This window comes from Bombina bombina, chromosome 7, assembly GCF_027579735.1.
Source record: "Bombina bombina isolate aBomBom1 chromosome 7, aBomBom1.pri, whole genome shotgun sequence".
NCBI lineage: Eukaryota > Metazoa > Chordata > Amphibia > Anura > Bombinatoridae > Bombina > Bombina bombina.
Genome location: NC_069505.1, coordinates 463,920,024 through 463,940,571, shown reverse-complemented (window position 1 = coordinate 463,940,571; position 20,548 = coordinate 463,920,024). Strand labels below are relative to the sequence as shown.

The 20,548-nt window shown below is 43.9% G+C and overlaps 1 protein-coding gene across 1 annotated transcript in view; it reads right to left on the bottom strand.

Annotated features, from left to right (window-relative positions):
* Nucleotides 1–20,548, bottom strand: part of LOC128666738 (uncharacterized) — a 499,427-nt gene that overhangs the window by 396,337 nt on the left and 82,542 nt on the right. Inside the window, exon 7 of the mRNA XM_053721495.1 lies at nt 7,298–7,405. Coding sequence (XP_053577470.1) covers nt 7,298–7,405 — 108 coding nt within the window. The remainder of the gene's footprint in view (nt 1–7,297; nt 7,406–20,548) is intronic.

Sequence of the window (20,548 nt, the reverse complement as noted above, 5' to 3'; positions counted from 1 at the left end):
AATCGATTTAGCCCAGAAAAGTCTACAATCTTAATAAGCCCTTGTGAAGCCCTTATTTACCATCGTAATAAACATGGCTTACCGGATCCCATAGGGAAAAATGACAGCTTCCAGCATTACATCGTCTTGTTAGAATGTGTCATACCTCAAGCAGCAAGAGACTGCACACTGTTCCCCCAACTGAAGTTAATTGCTCTCAACAGTCCTGTGTGGAACAGCCATGGATTTTAGTTACGGTGCTAAAATCATTTTCCTCATACAAACAGAAATCTTCATCTCTTTTCTGTTTCTGAGTAAATAGTACATACCAGCACTATTTTAAAATAACAAACTCTTGATGGAATAATAAAAACTACAGTTAAACACTAAAAAACTCTAAGCCATCTCCGTGGAGATGTTGCCTGTACAACGGCAAAGAGAATGACTGGGGTAGGCGGAGCCTAGGAGGGATCATGTGACCAGCTTTGCTGGGCTCTTTGCCATTTCCTGTTGGGGAAGAGAATATCCCACAAGTAAGGATGACGCCGTGGACCGGACACACCTATGTTGGAGAAACTACCTTAATCTGCGTGGAACACCAGGTAAGGTGAATCACACTGTAAGGCAGATCATTCTGAAACTCTTCGATTCAAACTCCATGGCGGAGCCACAGGTTTATAGACAGGCTTGATTCTGACTAAAGCCTGAGCAAATGCTTGAACGTCTGGCACCTCTGCCAGACGCTTGTGTAATAGGATAGACAAAGCAGATATTTGTCCTTTTAAGGAACTAGCTGACAATCCTTTCTCCAATCCTTCTTGGAGAAAAGACAATATTCTGGGAATCCTAACCTTACTCCATGAGTAACCCTTGGATTCACACCAACAAAGATATTTTCGCCATATCTTATGGTAGGTTTTCCTGGTGACAGGCTTTCTAGCCTGAATCAGAGTATCTATAACTGACTCAGAGAACCCACGCTTTGATAGAATTAAGCGTTCAATCTCCAAGCAGTCAGACGTAGAGAAACTAAATTTGGATGCTTGAACGGACCCTGTATCAGAAGATCCTGCCTCATTGGCAATGTCCATGGTGGGACAGATGACATGTCCACTAGGTCTGCATACTAAGTCCTGCGTGGCCATGCAGGTGCCATCAGAAACACCGAAGCCTTCTCCTGCTTGATTCTGGCAACCAGACGCGGGAGGAGAGGAAACGGTGGAAAGACATAAGCCAGATTGAAGGACCAATAGCTGAGTCAGCTGGGCAAATACCTCCGGATGGAGTTCCCACTCCCCCAGGTGAAAAGTCTGACGACTTAAAAAATCCGCCTCCCAGTTGTCTACTCCTGGGATGTGAATTGCTGAGAGATGGCAGGAGTGATCCTCCGCCCACCTGATTATTTTGGTTACTTCCGTCATCGCTAGGGAACTCTTTGTTCCCCCCTGATGATTGACGTAAGCTACAGTCGTGATGTTGACCGACTGAAATCTGATGAATTTGGCCGCAGCTAGTTGAGGCCATGCCTGAAGAGCGTTGAATATCGCCCTAAGTTCCAGAATGTTTATTGGGAGAAGACTTTCTCCCGAGAACATAAGCCCTAAGCTTTCAGGGAGTCCCAGACCGCACCCCAGCCTAACAGACTGGCGTCGGTCGTTACAATGATCCACTCTGGCCTGCGGAAACATATTCCCTGAGACAGGTGATCCTGAGACAACCACCAGAGAAGAGAATCTCTGGTCTCCTGGTCCAACTGAATTTGAGGAGACAAATCTGCATAATCCCCATTCCACTGTTTGAGCATGCATAGTTGCAGTGGTCTGAGGTGTATCCGAGCAAAAGGGACTATGTCCATTGCCACTACCATTAGTCCGATTGTCTCCATGCACTGAGCCACAAATGGCCGAGGAATGGAATGAAGAGCTCGGAAAGTAGTTAAGAGTTTTAGCTTTCTGACCTCCGTCAGAAACATTTTCATTTCTACCGAGTCTATCAGGGTTCCTAGGAATGGAACTCTTGTGAGGGGGGAGAGAGAACTCTTTTTGATGTTCACCTTCCACCCATGAGACCTCAGAAAGGCCAATACAATCTCTGTTTGAGACTTGGTTCTTTGGATAGTTGACGCCTGAATTAAGATGTCGTCTAGGTAAGGCGCCACTGCTATGCCCCGCGGTCTTAGAACCGCCAGGAGGGACCCTAGCGCCTTTGTGAAAATTCTGGGAGCAGTGGCCAACCCGAAAAGAAGAGCCACAAACTGAAAATGCTTGTCCAGAAAGGCGAACCTGAGAAACTGGTGATGATCTTTGTGGATAGGAATGTGCAGATATGCATCTTTTAGATCCACAGTAGTCATATATTGACCCTCCTGGATCATTGGTAAGATTGTCCGAATGATTGTCTTGAATGATGGGACTCTGAGGAATTTGTTTAGAATTTTGAGATCCAGGATTGGCCTGAAAGTTCCTTCTTTTTTGGGAAACACAAATAGGTTTGAGTAAAACCCCAGTCCTTGTTCTGCAATTGGAACTGGGTGGATCACTGTAGACAGACGAGAAATGTGGAACCTTCCCCTTGGAGGAGAGTCCTTGAATTCTAGAAGGTATCCCTGGGCTACAATCTCTAATGCCCAAGGATCGTGTACATCTCTTGCCCAGGCCTGAGCGAAGAGAGAGTCTGCCCCCTACTAGATCCGGTCCCGGATTGGGGGCTACCCCTTCATGCTGTCTTGGTGGCAGCTGCAGGCTTTTTGGCCTGTTTACCCTTATTCCAGCCCTGGTAAGGTTTCCAGTCTGCCTTGGGCTGTGAAGCGTTACCCTCTTGCTTTGCAGCCGGAGAGGATGAAGCGGGGCCGTTCCTGAAATTGCGAAAGGAACGAAAATTAGCTTTGTTCTTTGTTTTAAAGGCTTTGTCCTGAGGGAGAGCATGGCCTTTTCCCCCGGTGATATCTGAAATAATCTCTTTCAATTCAGGCCCGAATAGGGTCTTCCCTTTGAAAGGAATGTTCAAAAGCTTGGATTTAGAAGACACATCGGCCGACCAGGACTTTAGCCATAGCGCCCTACGCGCAAAAATGGCGAAACCTGAATTTTTCGCCGCTAACTTAGCTATTTGGAAAGCGGCGTCAGTGATAAAAGAATTAGCTAGCTTTAGAGCCTTAATTCTATCCATAATTTCCTCATATGAGGTCTCCGTCTGGAGCGAGTCTTCCAGCACCTCAAACCAGAAAGCAGCTGCAGTAGTTACAGGAATAATGCAGGCAATAGGTTGGAGAAGAAAACCTTGTTGAACAAAAATTTTCTTAAGTAAACCCTCTAAATTTTTATCCATAGGGTCTTTAAAAGCACAACTGTCTTCAATTGGTATGGTTGTGCGTTTAGCTAGTGTAGAAACAGCCCCCTCCACCTTAGGGACCATCTGCCACGAGTCCCGCATGGGGTCAGATATGGGGAACATTTTCTTAAAAACAGGAGGGGGGACAAAAGGGACACCTGGCCTATCCCCCTCCCAAGTAACGATATCCGCAATCCTCTTAGGGACCGGAAAACGCATCCGTGTAAACAGGGACCTCTAGGTACTTGTCCATTTTACACAATTTCTCTGGGATCACCAAAGGGTCACAGTCATCCAGAGTAGCTAATACCTCCCTAAGTAAAACACGGAGGTGTTCTAGTTTAAATTTAAAAGCCAATGTATCTGAATCTGTCTGAGGAGGAACCCTTCCTGAATCAGAGACTTCTCCCTCAGACATCAAATCCCTCGCTCCCACTTCAGAGCGTTGTGAGGGTACGGCTGGTACGGCTACCAAAGCGTCAGAATGCTCATAATCTGTTCTTAAAACGGAGCTATCACGCTTTGCAGGTAACACGGGCAGTTTAGATAAGAAGGCTGTAAGAGAATTATCCATGACTGCCGCTAAGTCTTGTAATGTAAAAGGGTTAGACGCACTAGAGGTACTAGGCGTCGCTTGCGCAGGCGTAACTGGTTGTGACACATTCTTAAGTGCAACAATATGATCTTTAAAGTGTATAGACATATCAGTACAAGTGGGACACATTCTGAGAGGGGGTTCTACCATGGCTTCTAAACACATTGAACAAGGATTTTCCTTAGTGTCAGACATGTTTAACAGACTAGTAGAGTACACAAACAGGCTTAGAAATCACTTTAATCAAATAAAAAACACAATTTGAAAAAAAACGTTACTGTGCCTTTAAGAGAGAGAGCACACAATTTTACAAAACAGTGAAAAATGCATCAATCTTTCTGAAATTTTCACAGTATGTAGCTAAAGCCTTAATAAGATTGCACCACAAGTTTCAAAAACGATTAACCCCTTAATGCCCAAACCGGAGCAGCCTAAAGCCAACACCCTCTTAAATCACTACAGCACCTTGCCACAGCCTTGTAGTGACCCTACCTGCCCTTAGGGATCAGATTTGGGGGAATATAGCTTCTTTTAGGCCCTCAAACATCAGCAGGACCCTCCATGTGAAACAGCATGAACTTATCTGCAATTCTACTCTACTCCGGAGCTGTGAGGCCTAGTAAATCACTCCTAAGTGACTAAAAAAAAAGCCATGTGGTAATAGCCCCAGAAAGAACCCAAAAGGGCTTTCAAAGTGTCTTGCAAAACGATTTTTCCTTAGCCAAACAATCGATTGCCTTGAATAAGTGTCAACCAGTATATTAGCCCTATTATGTAAGCATTCAATTCTACTAAGTCTGTGAACATAGCTTACCCTCCCCTCATGGGGATATTGTCAGTCTCTTCTAGCATTATCTCAGTCTTGTCTAGAAATAAATGACTGAACATACCTTATTGCAGATCACCCTGCAAACTGTTCCCCCCAACTGAAGTTTTCTGGTACTCCTCAGTCCTATGTGGGAACAGCAGTGGATTTTAGTTACAACATGCAAAAATCATTTTCCTCTCAGCAGAAATCTTCATCACTTTTCTGCTTGAGAGTAAATAGTACAAACCGGTACCATTTAAAATAAACTTTTGATTGAAGATAATAAAACTACAATTCTAACACCACATTCACTTTACACTCCCGAGAGAGACCCTAGTGCTTAGAGCCAGCAAAGAGAATGACTGGGGGGTGGAGCTATATGGACAGCTTTGCTGTGTGCTCTCTTTGCTACTTACTGTAGGGAATGAGAATATCCCTCAAGTAAAGGATGAATCCGTGGACTGGATACACCTTGCAAGAGAAATGATCAATTTCCTTATATGACAGTTTCAGGAATGGGAAAAAATGCAAATAGCATAGCCATCTGATAGAGAAAAAGGCAAGAGGGGGGTATTGAAAAAATGAAAAAAAGTTTGGCGCCAAGTATGACGCACAACGTAACTGAAATTTTTTTTGCCGCCAATAATAACCGGAAATGACACAACCGCGTCACTAATGACGCAACCGTGTGTAAGGCTTCGGCGTCAACTATGACGAATTTGCGTCATAGACGTATTTTTCGCGCCAAGAATGACGCAATAAAGTTTAGCATTTGACGAACCCGCGGGCCTAATACCGCCCACAATTTGCAAGAAGTAGTCAATTGAAAAAAAGACTAAACCCCAGGTAAGAAAAAATTTTCTTAAAAAAATGTTTATATTCCCCAAATATGAAACGGACAGTCGGCAGAAGGAAATACATGAACCCGACTCATGGCAAATATAAGTACAAAACATATATTTAGAACATTATATAAATGCATAAAGTGCCAAACCATAGCTGAGGTGTCTTAAGTAATAAAAAACATACTTACCAAAAGACACCCATCCACATATAGCAGATAGCCAAACCAGTACTGAAACTGTTATCAGTAGAGGTAATGGTAAATTGAGAGTATATCGTCAATCTGAAAAGGGAGGTAGGAGATGAATCTCTACGACCGATAACAGAGAACCTATGAAATAGACCCCTGTTAGGGAAATCATCGTATTCAAAAAGTGATACTCCCGTCACGTCCCTCTGACATTCGCTGTACTCTGAGAGGAATCGGGATTCAACAATGCTGAGAAGTGCATATCAACGTAGAAATCTTAGCACAAACTTACTTCACCACCTCCATAGGAGGCAAAGTTTGTAAAAACTGAATTGTGGGTGTGGTGAGGGGTGTATTTATAGGCATTTTGAGGTGTGGGAAACTTTGACCCTCCTGGTAGGATTGTATATCCCATACGTCACTAGCTCATGGACTCTTGCCAATTACATGAAAGAAATAGTCTGCGCTTCCCTGTCAGCTGAAAGACTTTCTTTCTACAGCCGATAGCCGCTTCTAACAATAGCGTCACAGCTCCGGAACTCACAGGAAGCGAGTCCGGAAGTGCGCGAAACTGACTGCCGCCTCTGAAGGGAGCCACCTCTTCTGTAGTCAGGGGCAGTCCCAGCGGCCATTAGGGGGAAAAAAAAATTCATATTAGCAGGGCCAATAATCAAATTCTCAAAACGGTACACCTCACACATATGGTCCTAGACCGGGTCTAATCTGGAGATAAAAACACACACTGAGCCACCAAAGAAATTAATAAAGACTCTCCTCATCGTCCACAGTGCCTGCTGTCTGCCTGTAATTAACCCTCAATAGGGTCAATGATAACAACGTTCCCAAACAGCATTTGAGCTGCAGAAGCGCCAGATTTTCCCTCCTAATAAAGAAAAATATACTTGACACTTACCTGAATGTCAATCTAACTGGCAGCAGGACAGCTCACCTGGTCTGAAAGGGTTCCATCCCTCACATGGACCTGTGGAGAAATTAAAAAGACTGAGTAAGATTGTACCCCACAAGTTCCAAATTGCTTAAGAGACACCACTGCCCTACTGAAGAGACTGACGTGGAGTATGGCTAGACCCAAGGAAAGATAAGAGCAAACCTACTCTGCTTTAAAATAATACAATCTTGATTGAAGCAAGTTCTTATCAGACACCGAAAACTTCACCTTCTCCTTGCACCGCAGGCAAAGAGAATGACTGGGTTTGTGGGAAGGGAAGTGATACTTAACAGCTTTGCTGTGGTGCTCTTTGCCTCCTCCTGCTGGTCAGGAGTGATATTCCCAACAGTAATTGATGATGATCCGTGGACTCACCATGTCATTAGAAAGAAAAGAAATTGTTCGGGGACTATAAGTTATTCGTTCTGATAGTTTGTAAGATAAAGATAGTAGTAAAACTGAGCATTAGCTGGTAGGTGAGGCTGACCTAAGGGTGGGCAGGATAGATGTTTGTGTGAATGGAACAAGACGTGTCCCGTTGTACGAGAAGGGCTTAGGACAGGCTGTACAGAGGTATGAGAGGGATAAGCCACAGACACTCACCTGTGCTCATACTACCACAGATCTCCTGCTCCAGCGCCTGCATGTGACGCCTGACACTCAGCTCATCTGGTTGATCACCGCTCATTTGCAAGTCCGCGTTTGCGTCATCTGATGAAATGAACATACAGATAAGCACTGGGTTTACTCTTGTATTCTAACAGGACATGCAAGTGTTGTAAATGTACTCAAATAGGTCAAAACTAATATTTAAAGGGATAGTCAAGTCCGAATTAAACTTTTGTGATTCAGATACGACATGCAATTTTATACTTCTTTCCAATATACTTTTATCATCAAATATGCTTTGTTCTCTTGGATTCTAAGTTGAAAGCTAAAACTAAGTAGGCTCATTTGCTAATTTTTAAGCTCTTGAAGGCCGTTTCTTATCTGAATGCATTTGACAGTTTTTCACATTTAGAGGGCGTTCGTTCGTGTGTGTCATATAGATAACATTGTGCTCATGCCCGTGGAGTTACTTATGAGAGGGCATGTCTGTCAAAAGAACTGAAATAAGGGGGCAGTCTGCAGGCTTATATACAAGATAATCACTGAGGTAAAAAGTATATTAATATAACTGAGATAAGGAGCAGTCTGCAAAGGCTTAGATACAAGATAATCACAGAGGTAAAAAGTATATTAATTTAACTGAGATAAGGGGCAGTCTGCAGAGGCTTAGACACAAAGTAATCAGATGTAAAAAGTATATTAACATAACTGAGATAAGGGGCAGTCTGCAGAGGCTTAGATACAAGGTAATCACAAAGGTAAAAAGTATATTAATATAACTGAGATAAGTGGCAGCCTGCAGAGGCTTAAATAGAAGGTAATCAGAGGTAAAAAGTGAATTAATATAACTGAGATAAGGAGCAGTCTGCAGAGGTTCAGATACAAGGTAATCACAGAGGTAAAAAGTATATTAATATAACTGAGATAAGGGGGCAGTCTTGCAGAGGCTTAGATACAAGGTAATCACAAAGGTAAAAGTATATTAATATAACTGAGATAAGGGGCAGTCTACAGAGGCTTAGATACAAGATAATCACAGAGGTAAAAAGTATATTAATATAACTGAGATAAGGAGCAGTCTGCAGAGGTTCAGATACAAGGTAATCACAGAGGTAAAAAGTATATTAATATAACAGATAAGGGGCAGTCTGCAGAGGCTTAGATACAAGGTAATCACAGAGGTAAAAAGTATATTAATATAACTGAGATAAGGGGCAGTCTGCAGAGGCTTAGATACAAGGTAATCACAGAGGTAAAAAGTATATTAATATAACTGAGATAAGGGGGCAGTCTGCAGAGGTTTAGATACAGGGTAATCACAGAGGTAAAGAGAAAATTTATGCTTACCTGAAATTTATTTCTTTTACGATACGATGAGTCCACGGATTTCATCCTTAGTTGTGGGATATTCACCTCCTGGTCAGCAGGAGGCGACAAAGAGCACCACAGCAGAGCTGCTATATATAGCTCCTCCCTTCCCTCCCACTCCAGTCATTCGACCGAAGTTAGGAACAGAAAGGAAAAGCCAAGGTGCAGAGGTGTCTGAAGTTTACAATAACCTAGAACCTGTCTAAAAGAACAGGGCGGGCCATGGACTCATCGTGTCAAAAAAGAAATAAATTTATCAGGTAAGCATAAATTTTCTTTTCTTTTTTAAGACACGATGAGTCCACGGATCATCTTAATTACTAATGGGATTCAATACCCAAGCTAGAGTACACAAATGATACGGGAGGGACAAGACAGGGAACCTAAATGGAAGGCACCACTGCTTGAAGAACCCTTTCTCCCAAAAGCGGCCTCAGCCGAGATAAAAGTATCAAAATTGAAGAACTTTGAAAAAGTGTGAAGAGAGGACCAAGTTTCAGCCTTGCAAATCTGTTCCACAGAAGCTTCATTCTGGAATGTCCATGAGGAAGCAACAGCCCTAGTGGAATGAGTTGTAACTCTCTCTGGAGGCTGCTGTCCAGCAGTCTCATATGCAAAGCGTATGATACTTTTCAGTCAAAAAGAAAGAAGTAGCCGTAACCTTCTGACCATCACGTTTTCCTGAGAAAACCACAAACAAAGAAAAGACTGATGAAAATTCTTAGTCGCCTGCAGAAGAAAACCTTAATGGAAAATAAGGTAAGGAGACTCATACTGCAATGCCGAGAGCTCTGACACTCTACAAGCAGAGGCAATAACAACAAGAAATACAATTTTCCAAGATAACAACTTAATATCGAAGGAATGCATAGGCCCAAATGGAGCCCCTTGAAGAAGTTTAAGAACTAAATTCAGACTCCATGGAGGAGTAACCAGTTTGAACACAGGCCTGATCCTGACCAAGGCCCGACAAAATGATTGTACATCCGAAACATCCGCCAGATGTTTGTGTAAGAAAATAGATAATGCTGATAAGCTTTTCTCCAAGCCCTCTCGGAGAAAAGACAAAATTCTAGGAATCCTAACTCTACTCCATGAGTAGCTCTTGGATTCACACCAAAGAGAAATTTACACCATATCTTATGGGAATCTCTCTAGTTACATGCTTGCTTGCCTGAATCATGGTACTATATGACCGAGTCAGAAAAACCCTGCTTAGACAAAAAGGGAAATTTATGCTTACCTGATAAATTTGTTTCTTTTACGATACGATGAGTCCACGGATTTCATCCTTACTTGTGGGATATCGCCTCCTTGTCAGCAGGACGAGGCAAAGAGCACCACAGCAGAGCTTTATATATATAGCTCCTCCCTTTCCTCCCAACCCAGTCATTCGACTGAAGTTAGGAAGAGAAAGGAAAAGCCAAGGAGCAGAGGTGACTGAAGTTTAACAAAAATAAAAGACCTGTCTTAGAAAAACAGGGTGGGCCGTGGACTCATCGTATCGTAAAAGAAACAAATTTATTAGGTAAGAATAAATTTCCTTTTTCTTTTACAAGATACAATGAGTCCACGGATTTCATCCTTACTTGTGGGATACAATACCAAAGCTATAGGACACGGATGAAACGGGAGGGACAAGACAGGGAACCACTGCTTGAAGAACTTTTCTCCCAAAAACAGCCTCAGAGGAGGCAAAAGTATCAAATTTGTAAAATTTTGAAAAAGTGTGAAGAGAAGACCAAGTCGCAGCTTTGCAAATCTGTCCACAGAAGCATCATGTTTAAACACCCATGAGGAAGCCACCGCCCTAGTAAAATGAGCCGTAATTCGTTCAGGAGGCTGCTGTCCAGCAGTCTCATATGTAAAACGGATAATACTCTTCAGCCAAAAAGAAAGAGGTAGCCATAGCTTTCTGACCCCTACACTTCCCAGAAAAAAACAACAAACAGGGAAGAAGATTGACAAAACTCCTTAGTTGCCTGTAAGTAAAACTTCAAGGCACGGACCACGTCCAAATTATGTAGCAGTCGATCCTTCTTAGAAGAAGGACTAAGACACAAGGAAGGAACAACAATTTCCCGAGTAATATTTTTATTTGAAACAACCTTAGGAAGAAAACCAGGTTTGGTACACAACACTACCTTTTCTGCATGGAAAATAAGATAAGGAGAATCACATTGTAATGCTGAAAGCTCAGAAACTCTGCGAGCAGAAGAAATAGCAACCAAAAATAAAACTTTCCAAGATAATAACTTAATATCTATGGAATGCATAGGTTCAAACGGAACCCCTTGAAGAACATTAAGAACTAAATTCAAACTCCAAGGAGGAGCAGTTGGTCTAAACACAGGCCTGATTCAAGTCAGAACCTGACAAAAAGATTGAACATCTGGAACATCTGACAGACGTTTGTGTAACAAAATAGACAAAGCAGAAATCTGTCCCTTTAAGGAACTAGCTGACATACCTTTCTCCAATCCTTCTTGGAGAAAGGATAAAATCCTAGGAATCCTAACCCTACTCCATGAGTAGCCCTTGGATTCGCACCAATGAAGATATTTACACCATATCTTATGGTAAATTTTTCTAGTAACAGGCTTACGTGCCTGAATCAAGGTATCAATGACCGAATCAGAGAACCCTCGCTTAGATAAAATCAAGCGTTCAATCTCCAAGCAGTCAGCTGCAGAGAAATAAGATTCGGATGATGGAAGGGTCCCTGAATGAGAATGTCCTGCCTCAATGGAAGCTTCCACGATGGCAGAGATGACATGTCCACCAGATCGGCATGCCAGGTCCTGCGAGGCCACGCAGGAGCGATGAGGATCACCAAAGCCCTCTCCTGTTTGACCCGAGCAATAACCCGGGGAAGGAGGGAAAATGGAGGGAACACATAAGCTAGGTTGAACTGCCAAGGCATCTATCAGTTCGGCCTGAGGATCCCTGGACCCGGATCCGTATCTCGGGAGTTTGGCATTCTGACGAGACGCCATAAGATCCAGCTCCGGCCTGCCCTGAGAATCAGGTTGGCGAATACCTCCGGATGGAGTTCCTATTCCCCCGGATGAAACGTCCGTCTGCTCAAAAAATCCGCCTCCCAGTTGTCCACTCCTGGGATGTAGATTGCCGACACATAACAAGAGTGAGCCTCCTCCCACTGAATTATCTTGGCTACTTCTGTCATCGCTAAGGAACTTCTTGTTCCTCCCTGATGATTGATGTAAGCTACAGTCGTGATGTTGTCCGACTGGAATCTGATGAATTTGGCCGAAGCCAACTGAGGCCAATCTTGAAGCGCATTGAATATTGCTCTCAACTCCAGAATGTTGATGGGAAGTAGAGACTCCGACCGAGTCCACACACCCTGAGCCTTCAGGGAGTTCCAGACTGCACCCCATCCTATCAGGCTGGCGTCCGTTGTCACTATCACCCATGAGGGTCTGCAGAAGCACGTCCCTTGGGACAGATGATCCGGCGACAACTACCATAGAAGACAGTCCCTTGTCTCCTGATCCAGATCCATTTGAGGAGACAAATTTGCATAATCTCCATTCCATTGTCTGAGCATACTCAGTTGTAGAGGTCTGAGATGAAAATGAGCAAACGGAATGATGTCCATTGCTGCCACCATAAATCCAATTGCCTCCATGCACTGAGCCACTGACGCCGAGGATTGGACTGAAGGGATCGGCATGTATTCAGAATCTTTAACTATCTGACCTCCGTCAAAAAGATCTTCATGGATAGAGAGTCGAATAGAGTTCCCAGGAAAGGAACCCTTGTCTGAGGAATTAGTGAACTCTTTTGTAGATTCACCTTCCACCCATGAGTCCTTAGAAAGGACAGAACAATGTCGGTATGAGACTGTTAGCTGATAAGGCGCCACTGCAATGCCCCGCGGTCTGAAAACCGCCAGCAGAGACCCCAGAACCTTTGTGAAAATCCTGAGTGCCGTGGCAAGACCGAAAGGCAGGGCCACAAACTGAAAAAGTTTGTCCAGAAAGGCAAACCTCAGGAACTTGTGATGATCTCTGTGAATAGGAACATGAAGATATGCATCCTTTAGATCCACGGTAGTCATATATTGACCCTCCTGGATCAACGGAAGAATGATCCGAATAGTTTCCATCTTGAAGGATGGAACTCTGAGAAACTTGTTTAGACTTTTGAGGTCTAAAATGGATCGGAACTTTCCCTCTTTTTTGGGAACTACAAAGAGATTTGAGTAAAACCCCTGCCCCTGTTCCTGTATTGGAACGGGGCATATTACTCCCATGGAGGAGAGATCTCTTACACAGCATAAGAACGCCTCTCTTTATCTGGTCGACAGACAATCGTGAAAGAAGAAACCTTCCTCTGGGAAAGGAATTGTTGAACTCTGATACCCTTGAGACACGATTTCTAGCGTCCAGGGATCTTGAACGTCTCTTATCCGAACCTGGACAAAGAGAGTAAGTCTGCCTCCTACTAGATCCGGTACCGGATCGGGGGACGCCGCTTCATGCTGTCTTGGTAGCAGCAGCAAGCTTCTTGGGTTGTTTACCCCTCTTCCAAGACTGGTTGGGTCTCCAGGTGGACTTGGCTTGAGAATAATTCCCTTCCTGTTTAGCGGAAGAGGAAGAGGGGATGCCCTTGAAATTTCGAAAGGAATGAAAATTACTCTGTCGTCCCCTTTGCTTAGATGTTTTATCTTGAGGGAGGAGGTGACCCTTACCTCCCGTAATGTCAGAAATGATCTCCTTCAAGTCAGGCCCGAATAGGGTCTTTCCCTTGAAAGGAATAGCCGAGAGCTTGGATTTAGAAGACACATCCGCAGACCAAGATTTTAACCATAAGGCCCTACGTGCTAAGATGGAGAATCCTGAACTCTTAGCCGCCAATTTGGTGATCTGAAAGGAGGCATCCGTAATAAAAGAATTAGCCAGCTTAAGAGCCTTAATTCTATCCTGTATTTCTTCCAAAGAAGTCTCAGACCTAAGAGACTCTTCTAGGGCGTCAAACCAAAAAGCAGCCGCAGTCGTGACTGTTACAACGCAGGCCGCCGGCTGTAATAGAAACCCTTGATGAACATAGAGTTTTCTGAGAAGAACCTCCAACTTCTTATCCATGGGGTCTTTGAAAGCACCACTGTCCTCGATAGGGTTAGTCGTACGCTTAGCCAGGGTAGAGATAGCTCCCTCCACCTTAGGGATCGTCTGCCAGGAATCCCGAACGGTGTCAGCTATAGGGTACATTTTCTTAAAAATGGGGGAAGAGGAGAACGGGATACCCGGTCTTTCCCATTCTCTAGCAATAATTTCTGAAATTCTCTTAGGAATAGGAAAAACATCAGAATAAGAAGGAACCTCCAAATATCTGTCCATCTTACTCAATTTTTCTGGAGGGACCACAATAGAGTCACAGTCGTCCAGAGTCACCAAAACCTCTCGTAGCAACAGGTGGAGGTGTTCAAGCTTAAATCTGAAGGACATCACGTCTGAATCTGTCGGGGGCAATGCACTTCCTGAGTCAGAAAGTTCCCCTCAGACAGAGCCTCCATACCCCCCAATTCAGAGCCCTGGGAGAGTACATCGGAGATCTCCATCAAAGCATCAGAAGTCGCAGGGACCACATGGGCCTCTTTCCTACTGCGTTTGCCTTGTAACACTGGCAACTTAGATAAAACTTCTGAAAGTGTGGATGACATAACTGCAGCCATATCCTGCATAGTGAATGAAGAAGACAGTTTAAGAACACGGCGTCGCCTGAGCGGGCGTTAAAGGCTGTGATGCTTGGGGAGAAAGTTGCGGGATACCCTGAATCTCAGTCTGAGAACAATCCTTAGATATATCTTTATTAAAGAAAATCTGCTCTTTACACTGTAAGGCCCTCTCAATACATGAGGGACAAAGCGTAACAGGGGGTTCCACAATGGCATCTAAACACATAGGACATGTACTGTGTTCAATGTCATCCATGATAACAGAAGCAAAGGCAAGCTTGGTCACTGATAATATATGATAAAATTCAGTCCAATGAATTTATAATAAAAAACGGAGTACTGTGTCTATAATAAAATACCTTCTGTATTAAAGCCAGATATGTAACTAATCAGAGAGTTGCTGTTTAACTTAAACCCCACACTCCCTGCACGTGAGCCTTAGAAAAAACACACTGGTATTCCCAGAAATTAAAACAGTCACCTCGCTGAGGCTCCTACCTGCCTCCACGTGACCAATAATACCTCATCCCGAACGGCGTGCCTAAGATCGCTTGCAATGCACTCACAACAAGCGGACTTAGGAGCTGCAAGGAGATGCTGCCAGCCGGAACCCAACAGAGGAGTAACTGCGCGGTTAAGCGCGTGGACGCCGGCCCCGCCCTTCGTGGGCGGAAAAGCACACAGAAATTCAGCAAAAACATTAAAGTACCGCCATGTATCGGAGTCTAGTAAAACAACAGTTCCATCTCCGGCTCTACCCCCAGCGTCAGCCATATTCTTTGAACAATAAAATTAAACAGAGAATACCCGTTACAAGTTCCGATAAACTGCATACCAACATAAATATCCCAGCGCTTCTAGGATAACTTTCTTAAATGCCAGAATGTCTGGATGAAATAAAGTAATATGTAGGTTCCCATTCACTTCTACAATAATGGGAACCTACATACTGTCGAAGGGAAGCCTTTAAGCCCATAACCCCTGATAGAGAAGGCAGAGTACAGTCAGTTCTGAGATGTGCTGCAGATCCCCAGAAATAAAAGACTGCACTTACCTCCATGCTGAGGAACAGCATGAGAATCTCAGTGTCAAGAGGTCCACTCTTCCTCCTGAGGTCTTGTGAAGACAGAAGGGTCTTAGTTAAAATTCTCTAAGGCCATCCACAGAAGGGCAGCACAATTATGGGAGGTGCAGTGAGTCTAAAACCCCACCAGTTCCCATAGCCATAAGGCTATAACTCCAGAGGCTGCCCTATAGTAAAAACATAATTTATGCTTACCTGATAAATTGATTTCTCTTGTGGTGTATCCAGTCCACGGATCATCCATTACTTGTGGGATATTCTCATTCCCAACAGGAAGTTGCAAGAGGACACCCACAGCAGAACTGTCTATATAGCTCCTCCCCTAACTGCCATATCCAGTCATTCGACCGAAAACAAGCAGAGAAAGGAGAAACCATAGGGTGCAGTGGTGACTGTAGTTTAAAATTAAAAAATAGCTGCCTTAAAATAACAGGGCGGGCCGTGGACTGGATACACCACAAGAGAAATAAATTTATCAGGTAAGCATAAATTATGTTTTCTCTTGTAAGGTGTATCCAGTCCACGGATCAGCCATTACTTGTGGGATACCAATACCAAAGCTAAAGTACACGGATGAAGTGAGGGACAAGGCAGGTACCACTGACTGTAAAACCTTTCTCCCAAAAATAGCCTCCGAAGAAGCAAAAGTATCAAATTTGTAGAATTTTGAAAAAGTATGAAGCGAAGACGAAGTCGCCGCCTTGCAAATCTGTTCAACAGAAGCCTCATTTTTAAAGGCCCATGTGGAAGCCACAGGTCTAGTAGAATGAGCTGTAATCCTTTCTGGAGGCTGCTGGCCAGCAGTCTCATAGGCTAAGCGGATTATACTTCTTAGCCAAAAAGAGAGGTTGCCCAAGCCTTTTGACCTCTCCTCTGTCCAGAGTAGACAACAAACAAAGCAGATGTTTGAGCTTGTAAGTAAAAAACTTTAAAGCACGAACCACGTCCAGATTGTGTAATAGACGTTCCTTCTTTGAAGAAGGATTAGGACACAAAGAGGGAACAACAATCTCTTGATTGATATTCTTATTAGATACCACCTTAGGTAAAAACCCAGATTTGGTACGCAGAACTAACTTATCTGCATGGAAGATCAGATAAGGAGAATCACATTGTAAGGCAGATAACTCGGAAACTCTACGAGCCGAGGAAATGGCTACCAAAAAAAGAACTTTCCAAGATAAAAGTTTGATTTCTATGGAATGAAGAGGTTCAAACGGAACCCCTTGAAGAACTTTAAGATCCAAATTTAAGCTCCAAGGTGGAGCAACAGGTTTAAACACAGGCTTGATTCTAACTAAAGCCTGACAAAATGCCTCAACGTCTGGGACATCAGCCAGACGCTTGTGCAAAAGAATAGACAGAGCAGAAATCTGTCCCTTTAAGGAACTAGCTGACAATCCTTTCTCCAATCCTTCTTGGAGAAAAGAAATTCCTGGGAATCCTGACCTTACTCCATGAGTAGCCCTTGGATTCACACCAATAAAGATATTTACGCCATAACTTATGATAGATTTTCCTGGTAACAGGCTTTCGTGCCTGAATTAAGGGATCAATGACTGACTCGGAGAAACCACGCTTTGATAAAATCAAGCGTTCAATCGCCAGGCAGTCAGCCTCAGAGAAATTAGATTTGGATGGTTGAAAGGACCTTGAAGTAGAAGGTTCTGTCTCAGCGGCAGAGTCCATGGTGGAAAGGATGACATGTCCACCAGATCTGCATACCAAGTCCTGCGTGGCCACGCAGGCGCTATCAAGATCACTGATGCTCTCTCCTGCTTGATTTTGGCAATCAGACGAGGGAGCAGAGGAAACACATAAGCCAGGTTGAAGGACAAAGGCACGGCTAGAGCATCTATCAGCGTTGCCTTGGGGTCCCTGGACTTGGATCCGTAACAAGGAAGCTTGGCGTTCTGGCGAGACGCCATGAGATCCAGTTCTGGTTTGCCCCAACGATGAACCAATTGTGCAAACACCTCCGGATGGAGTTCCCACTCCCCCGGATGAAAAGTCTGTCGACTTAGAAAATCCGCCTCCCAGTTATCTACACCTGGGATATGGATAGCTGATAGGTGGCAAGAGTGAATCTCTGCCCAGCGAATTATCTTTGAGACTTCTAACATCGCTAGGGAACTCCTTGTTCCCCCTTGATAGTTGATGTAAGCCGACTGAAATCTGATGAACCTCATTGTCGCTAGCTGAGGCCAAGCCTGAAGAGCATTGAATATCGCTCTTAGTTCCAGAATGTTTATTGGAAGGAGTGACTCCTCCTGAGTCCACGATCCCTGAGCCTTCAGGGAGTTCCAGACTGCACCCCAACCTAGAAGGCTGGCATCTGTTGTTGCAATTGTCCAATCTGGCCTGCGAAAGGTCATACCTTTGGACAGATGGACCCGAGATAGCCACCAGAGAAGAGAATCCCCAGATTTAGTAGAGGGGACACATCTGTGTAATCCCCATTCCACTGACTGAGCATGCAGAGTTGCAGCGGTCTGAGATGTAGGCGTGCAAACGGCACTATGTCCATTGCCGCTACCATTAAGCCGATTACTTCCATGCACTGAGCCACCGAAGGGCGAGGAATGGAATAAAGAACACGGCAGGAATTTAGAAGCTTTGATAACCTGGACTCCGTCAGGTAAATTTTCATGTCTACAGAATCTATCAGAGTCCCTAGGAAGGAAACTCTTGTGAGGGGGGGATAGATAACTCTTTTCCTCGTTCACCTTCCACCCATGCGACCTCAGAAATGCCAACACTATGTCGTATGAGACTTGGCAATTTGGAAGTTTGACGCCTGAATTAGGATGTCGTCTAAATAAGGGGCCACTGCTATGCCCCGCTGCCTTAGGACCGCCAGAAGCGACCCCAGAACCTTCGTAAAAATTCTTGGGGCTGTAGCTAAACCAAAGGGAAGAGCTACAAACTGGTAATGCCTGTCTAGGAAGGCAAACCTGAGAAACCGATGATGATGATCTTTGTGTATCGGAATGTGAAGATAAGCATCCTTTAAATCCACTATAGTCATGTATTGACCCTCCTGGATCATAGGTAGGATGGTACGAATAGTCTCCATCTTGAATGATGGAACTCTGAGGAATTTGTTTAAGATCTTTAGATCCAAAATTGGTCTGAAGGTTCCCTCTTTTTTGGGAACCACAAACAGATTTGAGTAAAATCCCTGTCCCTCCTTTGGAACTGGATGGATCACTCCCATAACTAGGAGGTCTTGTACACAGTGTAAGAATGCCTCTCTCTTTATCTGGTTTGCAGATAATTGTGAAAGGTGAAATCTCCCTTTTGGGGGGGGAAGCCTTGAAGTCCAGAAGATATCCCTGGGATATAATTTCCAACGCCCAGGGATCCTGGACATCTCTTGCCCACACCTGGGCGAAGAGCGAAAGTCTGCCCCCTACTAGATCCGTTACCGGGTAGGGGGCCGTTCCTTCATGCTGTCTTAGAGGCAGCAGCAGGCTTTTTCCCTCTTGTTTTGCATTAGAGGAAGTTGATGCTGCACTTGCCTTGAAGTTTCGAAAGGCACGAAAATTAGACTGTTTGGCCCTTGATTTGGACTTATCCTGAGGAAGGGCATGACCTTTTCCTCCAGTGATATCAGCAATAATCTCCTTCAAACCAGGCCCGAATAGGGTCTGCCCCTTGAAGGGAATGTTAAGCAGCTTAGACTGACGTAACGTCAGCTGACAATGATTTAAGACATAGCGCTCTGCGCGCCTGGATAGCAAAACCAGAATTCTTAGCCGTTAGTTTAGTCAAATGAACAATGCCATCAGAAACAAAAGAATTGGCTAGCTTAAGTGCTCTAAGCTTGTCAAGTATGTCATCCAATGGAGTCGCTACCTGTAAAGCCTCTTCCAGAGACTCAAACCAGAACGCCGCAGCAGCAGTGACAGGAGCAATGCATGCAAGGGGCTGTAGGATAAAACCTTGTTGAATAAACATTTTCTTAAGGTAACCCTCTAACTTTTTATCCATTGGATCTAAGAGAGCACAACTGTCCTCGACAGGGATAGTAGTACGCTTTGCTAGAGTAGAAACTGCTCCCTCCACCTTAGGGACTGTCTGCCATAAGTCCCTTGTGGTGGTGTCTATTGGAAACATTTTTCTAAAAATAGGAGGGGGAGAGAACGGCACACCTGGTCTATCCCATTCCTTAGTAATAATTTCTGTAAACCTTTTAGGTATTGGAAAAACATCAGTGCACACCGGCACTGCATAGTATTTATCCAGTCTACACAATTTCTCTGGCACTGCAATTGTATCAGTCATTGAGAGCAGCTAAAACCTCCCTGAGTAACACGAGTAGGTGTTCAAGCTTAAATTTAAATGTAGAGATATCAGAATCAGGTTGCATCCTCTTCCCTGAGTCAGAAACATCACCCACAGAAAGAAGCTCTCCTTCTTCAGCTTCTGCATATTGTGAGGCAGTATCAAACATAGCTCTTAAAGCGTCAGTATGCTCTGTATTTAGTCTAGCTCCAGAGCTATCTCGCTTTCCTCTAAATTCAGGCAGTCTGGCTAATACCGCTGACAGTGTATTATCCATGACTGCCGCCATGTTTTGTAAAGTAAATGCTATGGGCGCCCTAGATGTACTTGGCGCCATTTGAGCGTGAGTCCCTTGAGCGGGAGTCAAAGGGTCTGACACGTGGGGCGAGTTAGTCGGCATAACTTCCCCCTCGTCAGATTCCTCTGGTGATACATTTTTTAAAGACAGAATATGATCTTAATTGCTTAAAGTGAAATCAGTACATTTGGTACACATTCTAAGAGGGGGTTCCACAATGGCTTTTAAACATAATGAACAAGGAGTTTCCTCTATGTCAGACATGTTTGTACAGACTAGCAATGAGACTAGCAAGCTTGGAAAACACTTTAAATCAAGCTAACAAGCAAATATAAAAAACGGTACTGTGCCTTTAAGAGAAACAAATTGTCAGAATTTGAAAAACAGTGAAAAAAGGCAGTAAATCAAATGAAATTTTTACAGTGTGTATAATAAGCTAACAGAGCATTACACACTTGCAAATGGATGATTAAACCCTTAGTTCAATTAACGGATCAAAAAAAC